This window comes from Eurytemora carolleeae, unplaced genomic scaffold, assembly GCF_000591075.1.
Source record: "Eurytemora carolleeae unplaced genomic scaffold, Eaff_2.0 scaffold1661, whole genome shotgun sequence".
NCBI classification, from domain to species: Eukaryota; Metazoa; Arthropoda; class Copepoda; order Calanoida; family Temoridae; genus Eurytemora; species Eurytemora carolleeae.
The window spans coordinates 34077-58181 of record NW_019397558.1 but is presented as its reverse complement, the minus strand read 5'-3'; the positions used below and the strand labels follow the sequence as shown (position 1 = coordinate 58181).

General features: G+C 34.0%; 2 protein-coding genes across 2 annotated transcripts in view; one reads left to right on the top strand and one right to left on the bottom strand.

Moving 5' to 3' along the window:
• The first annotated feature begins 361 nt into the window (after nucleotides 1-361).
• LOC111714897 (uncharacterized) lies at nucleotides 362-9185 on the top strand. The gene is made up of 4 exons (XM_023490112.1): nucleotides 362-590; nucleotides 4621-4984; nucleotides 6268-6446; nucleotides 8215-9185. Exons 1-4 carry the CDS (start codon nucleotides 396-398, stop codon nucleotides 8413-8415), a joined length of 939 nt encoding a protein of 312 aa, XP_023345880.1. The 5' UTR covers nucleotides 362-395; the 3' UTR covers nucleotides 8416-9185.
• An 8946-nt stretch (nucleotides 9186-18131) lies between these two features.
• LOC111714896 (uncharacterized) overlaps nucleotides 18132-24105 on the bottom strand; it is a 29151-nt gene continuing 23177 nt past the window's right edge. The window contains exons 4-9 of the mRNA XM_023490111.1: nucleotides 22444-22547; nucleotides 21653-21771; nucleotides 20965-21581; nucleotides 19794-19839; nucleotides 19481-19534; nucleotides 18132-18591 (exon numbers count right to left, since the gene is read on the bottom strand). Of these exons, the coding sequence (XP_023345879.1) occupies nucleotides 18147-18591; nucleotides 19481-19534; nucleotides 19794-19839; nucleotides 20965-21581; nucleotides 21653-21771; nucleotides 22444-22547 (1385 nt within the window). The 3' untranslated portion in view covers nucleotides 18132-18146. The remainder of the gene's footprint in view (nucleotides 18592-19480; nucleotides 19535-19793; nucleotides 19840-20964; nucleotides 21582-21652; nucleotides 21772-22443; nucleotides 22548-24105) is intronic.

Genomic DNA, 24105 nt, shown 5'->3' with positions numbered 1-24105 from the left:
TTGTATGTATGTATATGTATATGTATGTATGTATTTACATATTTATATGTTGGCGAAACTGCTGAACCAAATTGGCTGATTTTTGAGGGATCCAATAGGTGCCCTGGGGCTTAAAAAAATCCGATTTATTTTTTTTCATTAATTTTTTTTTTCAAACTTCGACTCTTTTTTTTATTCCAAGGGCAACGCCGGGCACTTCAGCTAATGGTATATTAAACATAATATACATAATGTAAAATTGTTTTGAGTGTTCTTATAATAATACATTCATACATACAAAGGCCTGAATAAAATTAGAAAGTGAACCTGGACAGAGTAAACACTATACATCTAGCTGAACAGGTCAACTCCTCAGCTTTCTCCTTCCAGAATCCAGTCAACAACACACCTAGGACATGGTAGGAGTAACCTGGAAAGGAGCTAGAGGTCGTCCTTCTCTTCCCTCCAGAGGATGCTCCCAACCTCCTGCTATGACAGAGGAGAGAAGGGTCTCAGCTCCTTCTGTTTCCTTCCGGGATAAGACTGAATACCAGGATCTGTTCAAACCTCTCCCTAAACCTGAACCTATACCACAGCTAACCTCATTCAAGGTTAATAAAGATTTTGTATCACATCATTCTGGACAAAAGTTTTTTCAACCCCTTTTTTGCCCTGTAAATTCCCGTTTTCAAAATATGAACGGGGAGGGTGCCCCCCCTATTTTTTAGAAGATAAAGGATTATCTCCCCCCCCTTGTTTTGTCTCTACTTCTTTCTTCTATTCGTAACTTTATTTTTCCAATTTTATTTGTGTTTGAAGTCTGTTGTTGTTGTATAACAATAGTGAGGAATTAGAACTGAGGGTCTTGACAGTTTAAATGCAAATATTACCTCAGTGCCATAAATATCTTTAACCTTAGGACTTTCATCATCGTCTGTCTCTCTCTCACTTGTTTCTTCTCTTTTTCAATCTGACAATCTTGAATTGCGGTTCTCCCAACCTTCTTTTTATCAACATTTTCCTAGCTTCCCTTTTAACTACTTATACGTCCATTTCCACTGCATTAAACTGTCATATTGATACGGAATTGCTCTGGTTTTCCTTTACATCCGAGAGTATGAAAGCAAACTTGTTTGGTTGCAATCTTTAAAAAAAAATTTCCTATTCACAGATCTTAAGAACGAGGAGTTATTCTCAAAAGTATGAACGGACGATTATGTGACTTATTACATTCAGTTATGGGCCACAACTTCGTTTCTTTTAAATTATTGTTTTTGGCTAGTTAATTTTTTGCATATATCTTCTTTCAAGGTCAAAATTTGGCATACACGTCTTATGGTTTTTATAAACTATAATTCTGATTTTAAGGTTTAGATTACGAGCTGCAGGAGTCTAGATATCTCAGCATAGAATACAATAGAATATTTTGATTTAGTTAATTTCAGAGAAACAAAACAGAATAGAACAGAATATAGAATATAACAGAATAGAACAGAATAGAACAGAATAGAACAGAATAGACAAGAATAGACCAGAATAGACCAGAATAGAACAGAATAGACCAGAATAGAGCATAATAGAACAGAATAGACCAGAATAGAACATAATAGAACAGAATAGAACAGAATAGAACATAATAGAACAGAATAGACCAGAATAGAGCAGAAGAGAACAGAATATAATTGAACTGAATAGAACAGAGTAGAACAGAATAGAACAGAATAGAACAGAATAAACAGAATAGAACAGAATAAAACAGAAAAAAAATCAGAATAGAACAGAATAGAACAGGATAGAACAGAATATAACAGGAAAGAACAGAATAGAACAGGATAGAAGAGAATAGAACAGAATAGAACAGAATAAACAGAATAGAACAGAATAGAACAGAATAGAACAGAATAGAACAGGATAGAACAGGATAGAACAGAATAGAACAGAATAGAACAGAATAGAACAGGATAGAACAGGATAGAACAGAATATAACAGAATAGTACAGAATAGAACAGAACGGATTAAAATAAAAAATATACGAACAGAACAGAACAGAACAGAACTAGGCAATGGAGAGCCGAAGAGAACAGAACGATATAAAACCAAATAGTATATATGTCGAACAGGACAGTGCGGAGGTGAATAGAGCAGTTGTTACAAGCAGAACCAAACAGACCAAAGCAGAACAGCGGAGAGCAGAGCAGAATAGAATAATACAGAACAAAACAGAGCAAAACAGAACTAAGCAGAAAAGAACAGAACAAAAAAAAGGCAAAATAAAACAGAACCAAGTAGAATATTTTAAATGAAAAGTACTGTCAAAAACAGGACAAGGAGAAAAAGTTTTTTCTTTGCAACTTTCAACACTGCAAATAATGAGAATATTCTGGCATAAATTGTGCCAAAAGTTTGCGAATATTCTGGAAACCCCGACAAGTCTGTGTCTGCATACAGTTTTAAAGATACAGTTTTATACAGAAAAGTCTAAAACAATGTAGTTTGTGCATGTGGCAGAACAATTGCGATAAACATTTCCCATCTCAGGTAGTTGGAGAAGTTTTTCCTTGTTTTTTTTCCTGGTTCCTTCACAGCTGAAGTACAGATTCATCTTAGGAATTCGTGAAGTCTAGAGATGTCAAACCTATGTTTTCCGGAGTAGTTAAAATTCAATATTAAGTATGATGAATTCTTATTTCAGAGTTTCAAATATTAAATTTAAAGTCTTAATCTTACTTTTTCTCATCTATCAAGCACATTTTTCTAATATACATAACTTTAAATTACACTTCCGTCATTTTTGTCTAAGATTTTGCTTCAGTCTTATTTGTGGCTTGATATAATCCCAAGCCTTTTTTATTGAATTATTGGTTTGCTAGATTGTTTTGATCTAATGAAAGTAAAAAAGGTTGAACTGTCGGACCCGAAAAAATTGAGTCTTTGCCACAAACTCTGATTTTTAAATCCCTATATCTTTACAACATGATGGAGTAACCCTTTAATAATTTAAACGTGGAATATTAAATCCAACAGATATATCTAAAACAGAAAACAGAAATATCTAAGGTCAAAAGACCTTAGATAGACCTTAAACCCTCATTGACAACTGAGATAGATAGATAACTTTACCTGATTTAGCGCGTTAAAGCCAATTAAAACTTTGAGCACTGGATATCGAATTGAGTCTCTGAAGCTTAGCGGTGTCTAATACAACAGTTTTGACCTCCGGTTATTTTAAAAGACTATTCCCCCCACCCCAGATGTTAATGAAGCATGGACGACTTTCTTTCGCTAAAAATATAAAAATCAATTTCCTTCTTAACTTTTTATTTTGAAAATAAACTTAAATTATTTGTTTCTGTACCAAAATAAAAACGTCCGGGCCTTGTGGATCTCCAAAAAGCTCTGCCTTTGCATTCTTAATTCAATTACTTTATCTGATTTCCTTTACTGACACTTTTTTTGAAGGACTAGAGTAATTGTGGCACTCCGTTATCCTTAAACCTTAGTATGGATAACATTGAGTAAGATATTATCGTTTTTCTATCTTAAAAAAAACAAAAAAAAACAATTTCAGATAAAAGAAATGTTTCTTTGCCACAAACTCTGGTTTTCTAATCCCTATAACTGTTTAACCCAATGTTGCAGACCTTATATGTATTCTGTTAGATCAAATAATCTAGACGTTTGAAATATCAAAGGTTTAAACCATTAGCTTGCAAAAATATAATTTGAGTTTGTGACAAAGTCTTAATTTCTTTCCATCCTTGTTATTGCTGCAGAAATCAGCAAGTTACTTTCATGTAACTTGCTTTAGAGAGACAAACAAGAATGAATTATTCCTTTTCGAGGTTAAACATGAAATTACGTTACGTTGAATTAAAGATTAATGTTTTTAGTTCAACAGCACAGACAGAAGTTTAAAATAAACTAAAATTAAACTGACCTGTAAGAAGGATTTTTTATTTTTTTTTAGAACAAGAATACTTCATCTCGAAATAAGCTAAAATTATTATATGATAAATTGAAATTAGTTTCTGTAAATGTCTTGTGATGGGACGAAAATAAAACTGCATAGATTTCTGTATTTACAGATTACAGATTTTAAATCTAAAAAATTTCAGCAATTTGAAAAATGGACCGGAATTTTTATTTGCAAACTAGCAACTATCTCAATGTGAATTATCTACGTACATATTTTTCTGCTATAAAAGGAAATCTGATATAAAGATTAAAGTTATACAAAAGTGTTTCATAAAGTTTCAGAAATATTAGATTTTGTATTGTAATCCCTCAATTATGATAAATTAAAAAGGGTTTTTGGACGTCTAAAATCTTTTTTAGAACCCCCTGTAAAAGCTTTTCATTATTTTCTTATAAATCATTTCAAAGGAACTGATTACTTGCTACAAAATGAAATTTTTATTTTTTATATCTTTACAACCGGTTGTTCAACCCGCAAGGATGCGAAAATCTAGATATTAGAAAGTTTGTGGTGAGTAATCAACTTCCTTTGGTGTGCACTTATTAATATTTATTTTTTCAACATTTTCCCATGACAGTTGTTTTCAAACCATCAAGACTTTTTTCGCATACCGAGAATTGATCTTTTAAATTTTCTTAAAGCACGAAAAAATGTTAATGTTTAGATCGAGACGAAGTCCTGGAGACAGCTCCAGGAGGAGAGAGAAGCAATGGTGAACCATGAGATAGAGAGAACCAAGAAAGAGTCTGAGACAATGTGGAACCGGGCCAGGACGGAGGATATGAAAAGAATTGAGATGATACAGAACGAAAGAGACAGGATGGAACGAGAGACGAGGACTAGAGAGGAGTTACTCCATATAGAGAGGTTAGAGCGGGAAAAGAAGGATCGAGCAAGGAAGGAGGAGATCAGGAGACAGGAGGAGCTACTCTCAGGGAGGAACTTGAGAGCAAAGACTACTGATCCTAGTGTGGAGAGATTGAACCAGGGCCTGGGTGGGATCCAAATTTACCACTATAAGGATCCAGGTACACCACTGCATAGACATAAATTGGGCTGATCAGAGTTTCATAATGAACGGTAGATTTTAAAAGAATCGTCGTGAATTAAAAACAACTAACCCGGCAAAATATGTATTTAAGACCAAACCCCTCTCACTGAATGGTAGAAGTAGTAAAAGTAAATAGAAGGATTTAAAGAAACCTTAACATCCCCAACCCTAGACATCAAACACTTTAATTCAAACAAGGTTGCGTTCCTAAACCTGGATTTTTCACAATCATTTTACTTTAACTAATGAAATTATCCCTGAGTTATGGACTAAAAGATTGGAAAATTTATACTGAGAATTTAGTTTTAAATTTAATTAGAGTAGACAATAGGCATTATCCAGGACATGGCGCAGAAATTCATGCATTCTTTAAAGGATGAACTCATAAGAGAAAATATCCTTACTTTTCCACAGCAACAGAGCACTTGCATTGCATTCATTTACTTGCGACCATAAATCTTGTTCTGCAAAGGAAAACACTTATGCATGGACTAAGTCTAAAATAAATATATTCTAATAATCAATTCATTTACAAACATTGTTTCAATTGTACCTTGCATTGATTTATAACGATTTCACAAAAGAAAAGAAAAATTGGACATCAAAGGCAAGTTTTAATCCTTTTTAATTCTTTTTACTCAAAATTTCAGCAATGGTTTTGATATTATGCACAAACAAACCTAACTTCTGTAGAAAAATATGATTTTTGACGTACTGGAGAGAAAAAAAGGCTGGTTTTTATCCTTACTACAATTCATAACCAAAAATTCAGCATACACATTTTTTGCTGCTCCGCGCAAACATATCTAATTTCTGGGGCAAAAATTATTTTTGAAAGGGGGAAATATATTTCAAGAGAGAACACAATTTTTTGCCACAAACTCAAATTTTCTAATCCGTATTTCTTTGAAACCTGATGGTGAAAACCTTATTTCAAACTTAGGCTTTTTCATTGTTCATAGAATTCATAGTTTGAAATGTCAAAGATCTACGACATGATTGCACACTGATGTAGGGATTATAATTTTTGGAGTTTTTTGGAAAAATCTCATTTCCTTTTTAACTCTGATATATAATCAACATATGTTCTAACAGACTAAGCATAAAAAATATACGGTTCTTTAATATAGATTAAGGTGCCCCCCTACACTAAAGCTCTCATACGCCCCAGCCTCCACTCCTGTCATAAGCGCTTGGCTGCAAAGATGTGTAAACTCTGAAAATAGAGTTATCAAGTATATTTGATTTTGATTTTTTCAGCTGTGGCAGACATTTTGAAAAAGACTCGTGAAGAGGAGATGCGAAGACGAGCCAGCCAACCAGAAGCCGCGTTGTTTACACCGAACCAAACCAAACTAGAAAATAGATTCTCTTCTAACCAATCAGAAGATGGTGTGGAACACGATCGTCCTACAGGGTTCGTTTCTCAAGTATCTCAGGTTCGTAGAATTTATTTCTCTCTAAAACCGATGGTGTGTTTTTCGACCTACGCACATCCGCTATGACCTTAGCCGAAGCACTCGGCCAAGAAATTCTAAACCTAACCTAACCCTAAAATAATATAAATATAAACAGCTGTCGTAGGTCCAATATTGCAGTATAGGTCGGAAAGTTAGCAGGTCGGAAGTTCAGGAGGGGGGATATTGCGTATAGACGATGTAACATTACCCTAAAACCCTTAAAAGTCGGGGTGGGAGGGTGTGGATTTAGTACCCCCTTTCCATTTTTTCCCTTATTTGGTTTGCAGCTGTTCTCTTTTTTGAAACTTTTGAATACCATCTCAACTATTAAATACAATTCCAAAATTTGAAGATAAAATGATCTAGCAATTTTATCTGTTAAAATGATCCTGACCTTTTATTATTGCAATTTATATACGAGCATTTTTGATTTAATTATTAAACCATAAGAATGAAAAATTTAAGATGTTCCTGTTTATATGAGTGAATTTCAAAAATATTCGAAAATGCAAGTTTTTATTTTCATATTTTTAATAATTAAATTCAATTTACTTCAAGAAACTCCGACACTTCAGGAATTGTACTTTCTACAGATTATAGAACATTTTTTTATGAAGTTTAAGAAGCATTAGATTTTGAAAAGATGGATAAAACTTAAAGTTTTGAATATGCTTCTTCTCTTTTCCAGACATTTTATTTCTACAATTCACAATTTCTATTCGTCAAGAATGGGACCTGAAATATATTATGAATGCAGATTCTCAGAATATATATATATATAGAAATATTTATAATAATATATTATGAAGCCCGGGAAATTTAAAAAATTCGAATTTTGAAAAAAAAATTTCGAAGAAAAAAAAACTTTAATTTTTTAGCCTGTTACCTCCGGGATTCCCATAGTTTCCCTCAAAATTTTTTTAGCCAATTTAGTCCAGCTATTTGGCCAGCTATAGCTAACATATATATATATATATATATATGAGCAAAGAGCTTTATTATATAGAGATTTCATTGATATATTACTATTAGCATGTTTCCGTAGAAAAATATTTCTGTATTTATTTTTTTACTCCAGAACTTTTATTTTTTATACCAGTGCACCTAAAATTTCTTAACTTTTAAGAAAAAGGAATTTTGGACAAAAACAGGACGGTTAAAAAGCTAGTCGAGGAGAAGAAATCTAAAACAATTTCTTAATTTTTCGGCTAAATCTTTAAATTATAAAAAAGCTCGATTTCTTTTCAAGCTACTGTGTAGTGCAGTTCAGACTCTAGACATTTAATTAAATGCAAAACTGGTTCTTCCTTCAATATTCCGGCTGCCGCAGAAATGTTTAGAATTTTAAATTCCTTGAATATGCATTTTCCCAGATAAATAGAAGAAATTAGATATTAAAGTTTAGGGATGGATTTTGATGCTTTTATGTATATTCTAAATGAACAGGATATAATGTTATTTATATATGCAAATAAATCTGCTAATGAAACTGATTACTCGCCTTTAACTCTTATTTTCTAACTTATCTTTGCAAACTGATGTTTAATTAGTCTTTGATAAACCCAACTTTAAGTAGTTGAAATTGTTTGAAATACAAAGTCTACGAAATAAGATGGCAAAGATAAAAAGATAGAAAATTGAAGTTAAAGGCCAACAAAAAAACATTGGTGTATATGTTTTAAACAACTTTTATCTTTTTTCTTTAATGTATATTTTTTCCCAATAAGTAGAAATGATTTGATTTTAGGTTCAGTACGTGACAAACCCGGAGCTATCAGGACGAAGAATCGGAGTTCAGGATCAGGGATTAGTTTCAAGTTCTCGGAGCTGGGAGGAGTCGGGCTCCGGAAACCTCTATAGGTCGGTAATGGAAGGGAAAGAGTTTTTCAAGGGTGGTATAGTTACTAGATCCCAATCATCTTCATCATCCAGCACAACTTCAAGATAAACTAGAACCTGGAGCACAACTTCAAGATAAACTAGAACGTGGAGCCCAACTTCAAGATTAACTAGAATCTGAAGCACAACTTCATGATTAACTAGAACGTGGAGCACAATTCAAGATAAACTTGAATCTGGAGCCCAACTTCAAGATAAACTAGAACCTGGAGCCCAACTTCAAGATAAACTAGAATCTGAAGCACAACTTCATGATTAACTAGAACGTGGAGCCCAACTTCAAGATAATCTAGAACCTGAACACAATTTCAAGATAAACTAGAGCCTGGAGCACAGCTTCAAGATAAACTGGAACCTGGAGCCCAACTTCAAGATAAACTAGAACCTGAACACAACTTCAAGGTAAACTAAAACCTAGAGCCCAACTTCGAGAAAAACTAGAACCTGGAGCACAGCTCCAAGAAAAACTGGAACCTGGAGCCCAACTTCAAGATAAACTAGAGCCTGGAGCACAACTTCAAGATAAACTAGAACCTGGAGCCCAACTTCGAGGTAAACTTAAACCTGAAGCACAACTTCAAGATAAACTAGAACCTGGAGCCCAACTTCGAGATAAACTAGAATCTGGAGCACAGCTCCAAGAAAAACTGGAACCTGGAGCCCAACTTCAAGATAAACTAGAACTTGGAGCACAACTTCAAGATAAACTAGAACCTGGAGCACAGCTTCAAGATAAACTAGAACCTGGAGCACAGCTCCAAGAAAAACTGGAACCTGGAGCCCAACTTCAAGATAAACTAGAACCTGGAGCACAGCTTCTCGATAAACTACATTTTTTGTGAACAATTTAATATAATCATTAATTGAGTAGTTTCTTCTGGGAAAACAGAAATTTCCATAAATTTATGAAACTCATAGATATTTTATCATATACATTTTTTAATTGTAATTTTTTAAAGAGTACAGAATACATTTTTTATATAACATTCCCAAATTTTCGCGATTTACGATATGATTTTATTTTATTAATTTTCTGATTTACTTACAATCAAATCTTCCTTGCATGATTTTACTCCATAAATTTTGTTCTAAAGAAAATATAACTAAAGGCATTAATCTTTGTTGTCCCTTTTATATAAGATCTGTTACTATGTATAGCAATGAGTGTCAGAATATTATGTTGCATATTTTTCCTGTAAAAAGAGAGGAACATGAAATTACAATAACAGTCCTTTTCAAAGATGAATACAACAAAAATTTGAACAAACGCGGGGAAATTTTTTAAATTTTATTTTTAGATGTTTATGTCATGTGTTTACTATATGTTTTGTACCGATCTTATATTGTATTACTTCTCTGTTTGATGTAATAATAGTGTATTAAGAATCTATACAGACAACAAATATATGAAGCTGAATTAACAGGTTACAATTACTAACTAAAAGAGATCAATGAGAAAAAAATATTTTCTATATTTATCATAAAAATACCTTATTTTCAGATAGTTGTCAAACATATCCTTCATATTAGGAAATTTCAAGGACTAGTGAGGAATTTTACTAGCATAGCAGATTGAACCTTCACTGATTCTATGCTAGTACATGAAGTAGTACATGCTACCTCTGATTTTCTGCTAGTACAGAACTGGTAGGATCTGCCTCCGATTCTATGCTAGTACATGAAGTAGTACATGCTACCTCTGATTTTCTGCTAGTACAGAACTGGTAGGATCTGCCTCCGATTCTATGCTAGTACATGAAGTAGTACATGCTACCTCTGATTTTCTGCTAGTACAGAANTTATCATCATTATTATTATTATTATTATTGTTTACTACTAATATTAATGCTGTTATTGTAAGAGCTATTAGTATTCTATTAGTATACAGTTTCTATTAGGTTTGTGGGAATGTATTTAAAATGAAAGGATTAGTAAACTTTCAAAGATCCTCATTCCTTCTATTCACTGAGCAGAGAAGAGGATGGAAGGATGGAGGAGGTATAATTCTGGCATTTAATTCAATTCAAAATTCTTTTCATATCAATTCAATTGAAAACGATATGAACGTGAGCCTGAGCATTGGAAAGTATTGAAATATCTAAAATTATTTTTCTGTTTAAGAACTTTTATTCACTTACGATATGTAAATTTTTTGGTTTGCATTATAAACTTTATTTTGACCTGAACTTTAACTTCTTTTAATTTTGATATAAAGTTTATATTACATCTTTGAAACTAACTTTTTGTCTGTGTCATGTCAGTAGCGGATTAATACAAAATGTCATGGTTGTTTCTAAGAAAAATAGAACCTTGTTCATAGAATTTGTTATCCTGGACATTGGTCTGTTTCTTTGTAAAAATTAAGAAAGGTGAAAAACTACGTTAGAAAAATTCACAAAAGTGTTCTTTAATTTTAATTTTTGTGTTTGAGAAATCATTAAAAAAATTAGTTTATTAAGAAATGCCATCGTATCACGCGCTTAAAACTCAAAATACTCATCTGAAAGGAATTGAGTTTTCGCAACAAACTCAAATTTGTTAATCCCTATATCTTTGCAACCAGATGGCGTTAACCGAACTTATACTATTTGATCTGACAGAATTCATAGTTTGAAATATCAAAGGTCTACGACACCGGGTTGCTCAGATATAGGGGTGAAACCGTTACAGTTTGTGTCAAAAACTCATTTCCTTTGTTGAACGGTATCATTAATTCCAAAAAGAACTGAGTTTTTAAATCTATATATATTTCTGATATCTGATATTTCAAACTATTCTGTTAGATCAAATAGTCTAAGTTTAAAATATTAAAGGTTTACTTAATCAAATTGCAAAGCTATTAGAATTAGAAAACTTCAGTTTGTGGCAAGAACTCAAGAACTCTCACTAACATACATTTGATAAATCAAGGCAAGATATTTTAAAGATTACTGTCTGGTGTTCATACCTCTACTGAAACACAATAAATTTTGTTTATCTTTATTTTCAACAATATTGATTAGAAGTGACAAAGTATATCTAAAATACAACATTTGAAAGCTTTACTTTAATTTGAAAGTGTACTGAAAGGATTGAAGTATAAGAACCAGGTTTCCACAACAAGGAGACAGGAGTAGAGTCAAAACTTATTCGGGTACAGTGAACCAGAAAACTATAGAATAGGAATTCGACATTAAAGCAATTTGATTTAATAAGTTATTAAATCACTTATTCAGTGAAATACTAGTACAGGTGGTAGATGATGCCTCCGATTCTTGACTAGTACAGGTGGTAGATGATACCTCCGATTCTTGACTAGTACAGGTGGTAGATGATGCCTCCGATTCTTGACTAGTACAGGTGGTAGATGATACCTCCGATTCTTGACTAGTGCTGGTGGTAGATAATCCCTCCGATTCTTGACTAGTACAGGTGGTAGATAATCCCTCCGATCCTCAACAACTAAAGTAGACTATCTCCACTAAAACGTTTGATAATCATATCATGAGAAATGTTTACAAAATTCAAACATTGAAAATATATTGAACATTACATCCGCTCCATTAACATATTCTTCTTTCCGGTTGAAATTTCTCGTAAATACTTGGAGACATACCAGGACACTTTGATACAGTTAATTAGTTCTTAACAGTTTTTATCTTTATATTGTTTTTTAAACATTAATGATATTTGGATTGTTAATGTTAAAATACTAGTTATTTATAAATCATTATAGTTCTTGTATAATCATCTTCAACTAAGCTTTCGGCGCACTTTACAATAATCTGACCGAAGTATAGTAGGGTTTAGCAGAGAGTGTAATATTATTATAATTATTGCAGGATATCGTTATAGCTACTGATAAATCATTATAGTTATTGTAAAATATCGTTATAATTATTGTATGCCGGTTTGTCTGTCTGTCTGTTCGTTTGTTTGTCCGATCATAAATCAGGAACTCCTGGACCGATTTGTCTCAAATGTTATTTGGAAACTTGGGAGAGCCACGGGAATTTTCTGGTTCTGAGATTCTGAGTTTAGTCGGTAGACGTTTATAGCAAAAATTTAGTTTCTCGGTAAAGTCGACAAAGTGCGGGTAAACGGCGGGATTAACTATGATCTCTGCAAGGAATTTAATCTGACCATACCTCTGAGACTACCCGGAGAAGTATTGGAACCTGTTCAAAGAATGTTTGTGCTCCGGGGTTAGATTCTACAGGAGAAGGATCTAAAGATTGTTCAGGGAAATATGTTTTCTGAAGGTTGCACGGATATCCGTTATGAAACATATCAAAAAATACTTATTTGGAAGAGAAATTTGTTATAGTTAAAAGGGATGTAAACATAATTTCAAGTGGTTTTTCAATTTAGAAATTGTAATTTTTACCATTTTACTTACGCTCGGTATTTGACACTAAATTGAGATTAATAAATAATAAAGGGATTGTTCATACATTTGGCTAATGTGTATTTTCACCATTCCTCACGTTTAAAAATAACGTACATTGAAACTAAAACTGCAATTAACTATTAGATAAAAAATGCCGTCTTGATCTTCATCTTCTGTTGTTTAAACTTATAATAACATAGTAATGTATTTTTTCCAGGGTAGAATAATTTGATTTTTCTATTTTTGTATCATTCACCCAGACAGAGCAAACAATAAATTATATAATCACATGAATTTGTTCTTATTTCCTCAATAAGTCAAGAATTATAATATTTTATCATTTTAAGTTAAAATGAATTGCTCTTCAAAAAGGAGATTGCTGCTGATTTCATTTAAAAGGTGAAAATGACGTAAATGATTTAATTATTAATCATTGATTTTAAAATTCAGGGTTTAACAATTCACGTTTAAGTTAAGAAGATTGAGTTTTTTAAATTGTGTAATGATTATTGTCTTCAATCAAATACAAGCCAAACGTAAATCCTAATTTTCGAGATCAATCAATTGCACCCATGCAGGTTTAGGGTTTGTGCAAATATTTCACTGTAGATCCCCGTCCTCTTGTTTTAGTATCTATTCCTTTAACATCCTCTTTATAAAGATCTCTCAGAGTATAAATGAATTGGGATTGATCAGTTTCATAGTTTATTTGGTAAATACATCTGTAACGTTTATTCATGTTTAATAAGTTCCTTAAGATATTCAACTGCTACAGTTCAGGATCTGTCCGAGTAGCTTCCTCTACTACTCTATCTCGTTCAGCTGCTCTCAGAGTCTCTGTTATCCTGACTGCTTCTTGCTTATACAATCTGGGATGCTCTTATTGTGTCTTCAGCTGATTCTTTAACTACTGGAGCTGCTATTTGAGTCCTTTTTATATTAGCAGTACTTACGGTCTGAGCTGCTCCCGGAGCTGTTCCTAGGGTCTCTGTTGTGTTAGCCGTACTTGCAGTCCGAGCTTCTCCTGGAGCTGTTCCTAGAGCCTCTGCTATGTTAGCCGTGCTAACAGTCCGAGCTGCTCCCTGAGCTGTTCCTAGATTCTCTGCTATGATAGCTGTACTTGCAATCCGAGCTGCTCACTGAGCTGTCCCTAGAGTCTCTTGTGCGTTTTGGAATTCTTAAGTTATCCTATGTATCCTGCGTCTATTGCTACCACAGATGTGTACAGAGCTGCTCTGCAATGGGGGGCGTCTTCGTACTCAGAATCATCTAGTTCTGCTGCTAATTCCACAGCAGGCCTGTGAAAAGTTCCTCTTTGTTCTCGGGATCCTGGAAGTCCTAGCTCTCCTATGTGTCCTGGATATCTTAGAAGTCCTGGATGCTCTGTATCTCGGGTGTCCTTGTCAAAAGAACCAACTCGAGAATATGAAGCTTCTGCATGTCCTGGAGATCCTAGCTGCTCTGTATCTCAGGTGTCCCTGTCGATAGAGCCAAATCGAGAATATGGAGCTTCTGCATGTCCTATAAACACTTTAGCTGTTCCAAGGCTCCAGTAACTCTGTTCATAGATCCAACTGGAGAAAAAAGACTGGATCCTCTAGCTGCTTGTGTCTCCAGTGGTTCTGTCCGAGAACAAGCTGGAGAGTAAAGAGAGTCCTCTGATATCCTTATTGATGCTGAGGATTCCGAGCATGTATATTCATGTTGGAGGAGGGGGAAGGGGGCTGGTGTCCTCCTTAGTCCTCTGGTATTCATAATAAAGATATATCAGTCTGAGAGCTGTCCATGAAGTATAAGTCCCCAGGCCTTAGTTGGATAAACGGAGCTAAGCTCTAACGTCCTGGAGTGTACTGATCCTATTCTCCAGGTTCTCTACTCAGCTTAGATTCAGACAATGGGTTGAAGGGTTTTAGTATCTGGTCATATTCTAAACATTAAACCATGCTTTAAACACTACAATTGTTGTCCGTACACCAGCTCTAATATCTGAACAGTCCCTTTAAACCGGAAAATGAATCTGAAACGCTGGCAATTACCGTAATTTTAAAACCGGGGATCACTTGAAATTACGCTATAATCAGCTTTCATGTTTAAGGTTAAAAAAGATATGTCTCAAGGATGAATTATAGTTGTATAATTGATATGCAGGATGATCCAAGCTAAAGGGGTTATATATAGAGAAGTAAAGGAATTGAGACCTTGCCACAATTTCAAAAGTTATAGTACTAAATCTTTGCAACCTCATGGTGTAAGCTTAGCTTATTTGATCTATACAGAATTAATAATTTGAAATATCTAAGGTCTGCGACATTGGGTTGCAAAGATAAAGAGATTAGAAAATCAGAGTTTGTGGCAAAGACTGAATTCCTTTCACATGTTTCCAAATAGTCAAAATAGGGTTTCTTTGTTTGAAACTTTGGTTGGATAAACTGGCAAGGAGTCCACTGGGTTTGAAAACCTGCCTCAAACTTGAACTTGAATTTGAAAACATTAAATTACAAAACAAAGTGAACATCAAAATTTGCTCTATAACAAAGAACAATGAATTATTATTGCACACGTAGGTTAAACTGAAACCAAGAATTAGAGCAGAAATTAGGTTTTAAACTTGGTTTGTAGAATTAGTTCAGGTTGAATTTAATCAAGCAGTAAACAGGCCAGAGATCCTGTATCCAACCTCTAGTGCCTGGATCGGAATTCATTGATTAAAAACCTAGTCCTGGATTAGAATAACAGACGCTCACAACCTGAATACAGACACCGGGATCTGATTCAAAATTAAAGATTCAGGATCTGAATATAGGATCCGGGATCTGAATACAGGATCCGGGATCTGAATACAGGATCCGGGATCTGAATACAGGATCCGGGATCTGAATACAGGATCCAATATCTGAATACAGGATCCGGAATCTGAATACAGGATCCGGGATCTGAATACAGGATCCGGGATCTGAATACAGGATCCAATATCTGAATACAGGATCCAATATCTGAATACAGCTGATCCAATATCTGAATACAGCTGATCCAATATATAACCACAGGATCCGGGATCTGAATACAGGATCCAATATCTGAATACAGGATCCGGAATCTGAATAAGGATCCAATATCTGAACACAGGATCGATCCAATATCTGAATACAGCTGATCCAATATATAACTACAGGATCGAATATATGAATACAGGATCCAATATATGAATACAGGATCCAATATCTAAATACAGGATCCAATATATGAATACAGGATCCAGTATATGAATACAGGATCCAATATCTGAATAAAGGATCCAATATCTGGATACAGGATGCAATATCTGAATACATGATTCAATATATGAATACAGGATCCAATATATGAATACAGGATCCAACATATGAATACAGGATCCAATATCTGAATACAGGATCCAATATCTGAATACAGGATGCAATTTCTTGATGCAGGATCCAATATCTGAATACATGATCCAATATATGAATAGAGGATCCAATATATAAATACAAGATCCAATATGTAAATACAGGATCCAATATCTGAATACAGGATCGGGGATCTTAATACAGGATCCAATATCTGAATACAGGATCCAATATCTGAATACAGGATGCAATGTCCGGATGCAGGATCCAATATCTGAATACAGGATCCAATATATAAATACAGGATCCAATATCTGAATACAGGATCCAATATATAAATACAGGATCCAATATCTGAATAGAGGATCGGGGATCTGAATACAGGATCCAATATCTGAATACAGGATCCAATATGAATATGAAATATGAAGGATCCGTGATGAGTATGGAAGCAGTGAATTTGGGATCAATAATTTGTATCCTGGATCTGATTTAAGAATCCTGTTTTTCAAACTATACATCCAGGGCCAGATCCCACAAGAGAATGCAAAACTAGTTAAAATAATGAAGGTGCAGAAGTAACAATTCTTGGTTTTTATATATAAATACATATGGATTATGGATATGATCTAGATTATAAGTATTTTTTGTCAGGAGTGAACTGCTGGTTTAGATTAAACACTCCGACTCACTTCCTGAGAAGGAAGTAACAAAAGACTGGTTTTCATGGTTTGGTATTTCCGGTGGTTGGGTTTGACTGGGAGGTGTGATGGACGGTGAGTTACCGTCTGACCCCAGGGAATGGTTTGGACTCCCAGCCCCGCCCCAGGGGGTTCCTCGGCTTCGATACTTGGCCTCGTAATTTATCTAAAATATTACAAAATGTATTTTGTCTTCACTAAAATTAATTATTTACTGCGACACTGTTACACTGCTCTATAACAACTATACTTCACTGCTATACCCTATTACCCTGCTACAAAGTTCAGTGTTCAACAACTACGATATAACCCTGATACACAGCTATAATACAACTACTATACTACACTGCTAAACAACTACCCTACTACACTGCTACACTACTCTACAACTACTCTACCACTCTGCTACACTGCTACACTACTCTACAACATCTCAATCTGAACTGTTGCATAAAGTGTAAATAAAGATATTATATTCTGTGGAAATATTTGCAAAATTAGAACTTTTCGCATAAATTGCATAAAATGGCGGTGTTTCCTCCCGGAAAATATTTTATTAGATTATGGAACCTTTGGTCCGCAGCGGTTATATCAGGAACAGGGAAGAAAATATATATTTCAACATTTTTAGGTATCTAGGGAAATATGAAATATCAGGGGACTGTAAACTTGTAAATTGCAGAAAGGAAAATGTGAGGGTTCTATAGAGAATAGGAAATACAAGTTCTATAGAGAATAGGAAATACAAGTACTTTAGAGAATAGGAAATAAAAGTTCTATAGAGAATAGGAAATACAAGTACTTTAGAGAATAGGAAACACAAGATCTATAGAGAATAGGAAATACAAGTTCTATAGAGAATATGAAATACAAGTACTTTAGAAAATAGGAAATACAAATTCTATAGAGAATAGGAAATACAAGTACTTTAGAGAATAGGGAATACAATTTCTGTAGAAAATAATAAATGCAAGTATTTAAAAGAATAGGAAATATAAGTGTTGCAGAGAAAAATAAATTCAAGTACTTAAAAGAATAGGAAATACATATCCTTCAAAGTATAAAAAACCCAATTTGAATGGAGAATGTAAGATAAAAATAGGAAATAGGATAAAAATTAATATTGAATTATATTTCATCAGTAACCAAACCAAATGGTATAAAAATTAAAGTGTAAAAGAAAGTATTCTAACAAAAGAAAATATAAATGAAAGCTGAATCAAGTCAGAGAAAGAAATACTGCCTAGGCCTGAGGAAGAATCGTTATCAAAACCTCGGAGAAATATCATTGAGAAGGATTCTACAATCTCCAGACTCCTGTCCAGACTTTTATATAAAACTTTCATTCTAAATATTCACCTTCTTCAGATTCAATCCCTTCGTCCCTATCAATGACTCCACTCGTCTCCTCGTCCCTTACCAGGACTCCATTCATCTCCTCGTCTTTCTCAAGGACTCCCATGGTCTCTTCATCCTTGTCAAATACTCCGCTTGTTTCTGTAATGTCGTCTTCCGGGGTATTAGAAACCTCGACTCCCCTTTCCTCCGTGTATGTTTGGCAAAGCTGACCCGAGTTCGAATCCTCAAGATCAGAACTATTCTGCGAATCCTTATCTTTAGTTTCATCCTTGATAATATCAACCTTTAGGCTTCGAGGGATAGAGGGAGAGAAGGTTGAGAGAACTGTCGGACTCTTCTGTTCAGGAGAGAGGTTCGGAGAAATAACTTGATGAGTGAGATACCTTGATAGCTCTGGGTCCCCTCGGAGCTGGATAATGGTGTCTTGTCTGTAAAATCTCAAGTAAGAAATGGAACGAAAATTAGTTTTGAAATTACAAAACATGAAAAATTTGGTTTTTGCTTTTTAAGTTAATCTAGTTTGTCTGGTCTGGTCTGTCTAACTTGTTTGCCTGTCTATCTGTCTGTCTGTCTATCTTGTCTGTATGTCTATCTTGTCTGTATGGCTATCTTGTCTGTCTGTCTATCTTGTCTGCCTGTCTATCTTGTTTGCCTGTCTATCTTGTTTGCCTGTCTATCTTGTTTGCCTGTCTATCTTGTCTGCCTGTCTATCTTGTCTGCCTGGCTATCTTGTCTGTCTGTCTATCTTGTCTGCCTGTCTATCTTGTTTGCCTGTCTATCTTGTCTGCCTGTCTATCTTGTCTGCCTGTCTATCTTGTCTGCCTGTCTATCTTGTTTGCCTGTCAATCTTGTCTGCCTGTCTATCTTGTTTGCCTGTCTATCTTGTCTGCCTGTCTATCTTGTCTGCCTGTCTATCTTGTCTGCCTGTCTATCTTGTCTGCCTGACTATCAATTGTTTAGCCAGAAGTTTGTCTTTATTTTCAACATTATCTGCTTATGTAGTTTAATCGATCATATTTGTACATTTTTTTCAGATAAATTGTCAACGTTTTTTTTAAATATCTTGCTTGCCTTTATTGCTGTTTTTTTCAGCTTTTCTAGTTTGTCTAGCTTGTAAAGTTTTTCTCAGTTTGACTAGTTTGTCTATTTTGTCTAGTTCGTCTAACTTGTCTAGTTTTTTTTTTAATTTGTCTAGTTTTTTTAAATTTGTCTAGTTTGTCTAGTTTGTCTAGTCGGTCTAGTTTGTCTAATTTGTCTAGTTTGTATAGTTTTTCTAGTTTGTCTAGTTTGTCTAGTTTGTCTATTATTTGTCAGTACCTTTGATCCTGCTTGAGGTTAACTACAAACCTTGAAGTATCATCAAACCCTGGACTAAACAGATATAATTTTAAAAAATCAAATATAATCAAAATAAAGTCTTTGCCAGAAACCCTGAAACCTTGGATATTTCAGAAAATCAGAAAATTTGTGTTTGTGGCAAAAACTCATTACTTTTAATTGTGTAAACTCTTTCTTTTCTCTATATTTATCAATGAATTGTATTATGAAATGTACAATGCTTGACAATGATTGTACACTGATTGCACAATGATTGTACAACGACATGTATAATGTACATTGTACAATGTACCTGTATCTCGGGTAGTTGTGAGATTGTTGTCTTTTCTCTTCATCTTCTAAATGAAACAATTTATAAAACAAAGGATGAGCTAATACCTCTGGAGCTACTAGAGATAAGCACATTGTTCAGTTTAGGACAGGGAGGTACAGATTCTAGATTCTAGGGGGTTCTAAGAATACATTTATCAATTTTAAAGAATATTAAAAATAATGTTTTTGAATTGAAAAGGAACCCGAATTTTAGCCACAAACACTAATTTTCTAATTCCTATATCTATGCGACATGGTGTCGTAGACCTTTGATATTTCAAACTATAAATTCTGCAAGATCAAATATTTTAAGTTTGAAATAACAAAGGTTTACACCATCAGGTTGCAAGGATATAGATTTTAGAAGATAGAGTTTGTGGCAGAAACTCATTTCCTTCAGAATTAAAAGCTTTAAAAACTTTCTAAGTTTTATGTACAAATCATAATTTTTTAGTTTTTAAGTTTTATATATACAAATCATAATTTGTGAGAAAAAATTTGTCGACTTTATTTTGGCGCGGTAAAATGATAAACATTTATTCATGGTATTTCAAATGTTCCGGTCAACTACAGTGAAATCTAGAAAACATTGGAATTCTCGCTGTTTTCTTTTTTCTTTAAATGATAAAAATGTCGCTCAGAATATTGCAATTTGCAATTGAAAAAATGGCTGGATTAAAAAATTTCATGTTAAACAAAAAAAGGATTTTTTAAAATTCAAAACAACTTAAAAAGATTGTAAAGGAATTTATTACTTGCCAAAAAATATTGTTTATCTTTGCAACTTGATGATTAAATATTTGAAATTCTAATCTAGCAGGTTTCATAGTACTGCATCAGGTTACAATAATATGGGTATTCAAAAATTAGAGTTTGAGGCAAATGCTCAGTTCCTTTACCAATATTACGCTTGATAAACCAGTTATAAGCATAATTACCAGTTTTACGATCCATTTCTAAAATTTCTAAACAGCCCCTTTAATTGTTTAAGAAGATGCATCTATGCAAGAGAGAAACTATCAAGGAAAATAGTTTGAATACAAAAACTATTTTGCAATTGTGATACCTCGCATACCTGCTAATTAACCTTTAACAATTACAGAGTTCAAAGAGAAGGGAGGGNGGGGTAAAAAATACATTTATTTTCTCACCTTGTCGTCTCCTTGAAGATCGTCTTGTTACAAATATAATTGTTAGGATGAGCAGAAGAAAGAAAATAAGAATAGATGGAATTATCCAGACCCAATGAGGAGAGAGTTCAGAGAGAAAGATGTATCCGAAACCATGACCCCTCTCCGGCTCTGGGTTTCGGATCCGTCCCAAAACCGTGTCTCCTTCAAACCATCCTAAGGTGGGTTCAGATGCGTCTTCAGAGACTAGTTTCTTCTCCGCAAATACAGTAGAACCTCTGGAGCTTGTCGTGGTAAATATGTTTTGTTCAGGCAGAGTCAAAGGATCATATAATATTCTAGGGTCGGAGAAGGTTGAATGATCGGAGAAGGTTGATGGATCGGAGAAGGTTGATGGATCGGAGAAGATTGAAGGATTGGAGAAGGTTGAACGATCGGAGAAGGTTGAAGGATCAGAGATGGTTGTAGGTTCGGAGAAAGTTGAAGATTTAGATAATGTTGAAGATTCGAAGAAGGTTGACGGACCGGAGAAGGTGGAAGGATCGGCGAAGATAGATGAAGTTTCTGCGATCAAAGATTTCTCCGATGGATTTGTAAATTTGGAAAATCCTGTTTGTAACGCGTCCTGCCAATGCACACTGAGAAAAAAGTTACAATAATAATTTTACTAAATTGTTTAATGACCTTCTAGAAATAATTGATTAATTACCTTTGATCTGAAGTTAGAAGATTTGTGGTGGCAGACAGAGCGGATTCTGTTGGAAGACTTTGTTCAACATTTAGAGTCGTTGTATCAGATAGGTCTGGTGTGAGCAGGGTTTCTAGACTCTAAATATATTAGAGTTTTAAACTAGTTAAACTTTTAACCGTTGAATACAAAATATTAAGGAACACAAGAATGTGTGGTCCTGTAATACAGTAATATTTGGTGGATGGGAAGGAAAAAGAGGAATAGACGGGTGGAGTTGGGAATGGAAAACGGCGGAAAAATAGAGTTTAATAGGAAATTAATGGAGAGAGAAAGGAGAAGAAGGAATTGAGAGAGAAAGGAGAAGAAGAATTGAGAGAAAAAGGAGAAGAAGGAATGGAGAGAGAAAGGAGAAGAAGAAATGGAGAGATAAATGAGTAGAAGGAATGGAGAGATAAAGGAGATGAAGGAATTGAGAGAGAAAGGAGAAGAAGAAATGGAGAGAAAAAGGAGAAGAAGGAATGGAGAGAGAAAGGAGAAGAAGAAATGGAGAGATAAATGAGTAGAAGGAATGGAGAGAGAAAGGAGATGAAGGAATGGAGAGAGATAGGAGAAGAAGTAATGGAGAGAGAAAGGAGAAGAAGTAATGGAGAGAGAAAGGAGAAGAAGTAATGGAGAGAGATAGGAGAAGGAAGATTAGAGAGAGAAAGGAGTAGAAGTAATGGAGAGAAAAAGGAGAAGATGGAATGGAGAGAAGAAGGAGAAGATAGAATGGAGAGAGAAAGGAATAGTTTCAAAGTTTATTGTTGAACCTGATGAAGCTGTTGTTGAAGTTGTGCATCTAGTCTAGCAGTCTCACGGTAGATCTCTAGAGGAATAGGGGCATCACGCTCCAGGAGCTTCTGCAGATCGTTCACTACAATCATTCAATCAATCAGTCAAGTAATAAATCAATCATCAATCATTCAGTTTTTATGATTATTTTATCGCAGTTATCTATAAAGATTAGTTTTCAAAACCGCGTCAACCTTCAAGTGAGGCAATGCCTTCTGTAACTCTGAAGAGTGAACAATGAACATGACTATTTCTATGAATATGACTATGACTTAAGAAATAATCTCGTTTATTTTTTGGAAAACACCCTATTCTTATTTGACACAAAGTTTAGACCGTTATGACACCCAGAAACACTTTTGGGCGGTAAAATTGGCGTAGTTGTGTTCTTAATTAAATTTTTTTGTATTATTAGTGTATTATGATATTAGGATAAAGTGCTACTCAGATTAGATGAGACTATAGTTAATGCACAAGACCGAATTTTAGATTCATTACCCAAATATCTAAAATGATATTTATACTATTTAGGTTCTCATTAAATTCAATTTAGTTTTTTTTCATCTGCTGTCCAATCTGTTTAATCTGTGCTCTTGACAAATCAATTTAATGAAATTGTTATTTTAAAATTTGTCAAATATGTTTAATTAATTTCATAAATTACGAAATTAACTCTTTTATCTTAATTCTATCAATTACTTTTTGTTAAGTTAAAAGTTGTATCGTGAAGTAACATAAAGGGAGTCCCAATAAACATGGGAATTGAGTGATGACTTTGATATCGTCTTTGTTAATGATTTGTTGTTTAGTAGTAGTAATGCCTACAAAGGACAGCTGTTTTACAGTAGATGTTTCCTCTCCTAGAGCTATGAATTTGTTTGTTTATGTTTTGATTGCATACTGTTATACTCAGTAAAATTATAAATCCCTGTATCACTAAACAAACAAAGTAGTTGGTCTTCTTTACTGTTTATCTTGCAGAAATGTTACTGAGCAATGCATTTAATCATTGAAATAAGGTATTACAAGGCTAATTCTCAACAAACATTTGGTATTCGTCTCTTATTTCTCATGTTTATTTAGACGCCAATTGCTGCTTCTTAGGGCCAAATCTATTTAAGCTCTACTGTTTCTCTTACCCTGCATTACTATTAATTAAACTCTGCCCCGGACAAATATAAAACTGCATTTAATCCTGAAACAATATTTGCAAATATTGTTAAAACTTTTCTTTTAGAAGTTTAATCGAATAATTCGCATTTAGAGTATAGTTAGGATAAAACTTGACCTATAACACTCCCCAATTTACTTTAGTAAAATTGTTTTGCTTTTTAAAGTTTAAAAGTCATACAGGGTGTCCCAATAAACATGGGAATTCAGTGACGAATTCGATATCGTCTTTTTAGATAATTCTTTGATTTAGTATAGTGATACCTTCTGAGAAAGCTGTAATCTGTAAGAGTTTCGTCTGCTATGTTCACATTTTGTTTGTTTATGTTTTGACTGCATACGGTTGTACGAGTTGTACTTAGTAAAACAAGAAAATTGTAGTATACAAACAGAGTAAACTTGTCCGTCTACACTGTTCATCTTGCGGAGACATAATAGACACATCTTTGCAGTCTTTTACCCTTTTCATA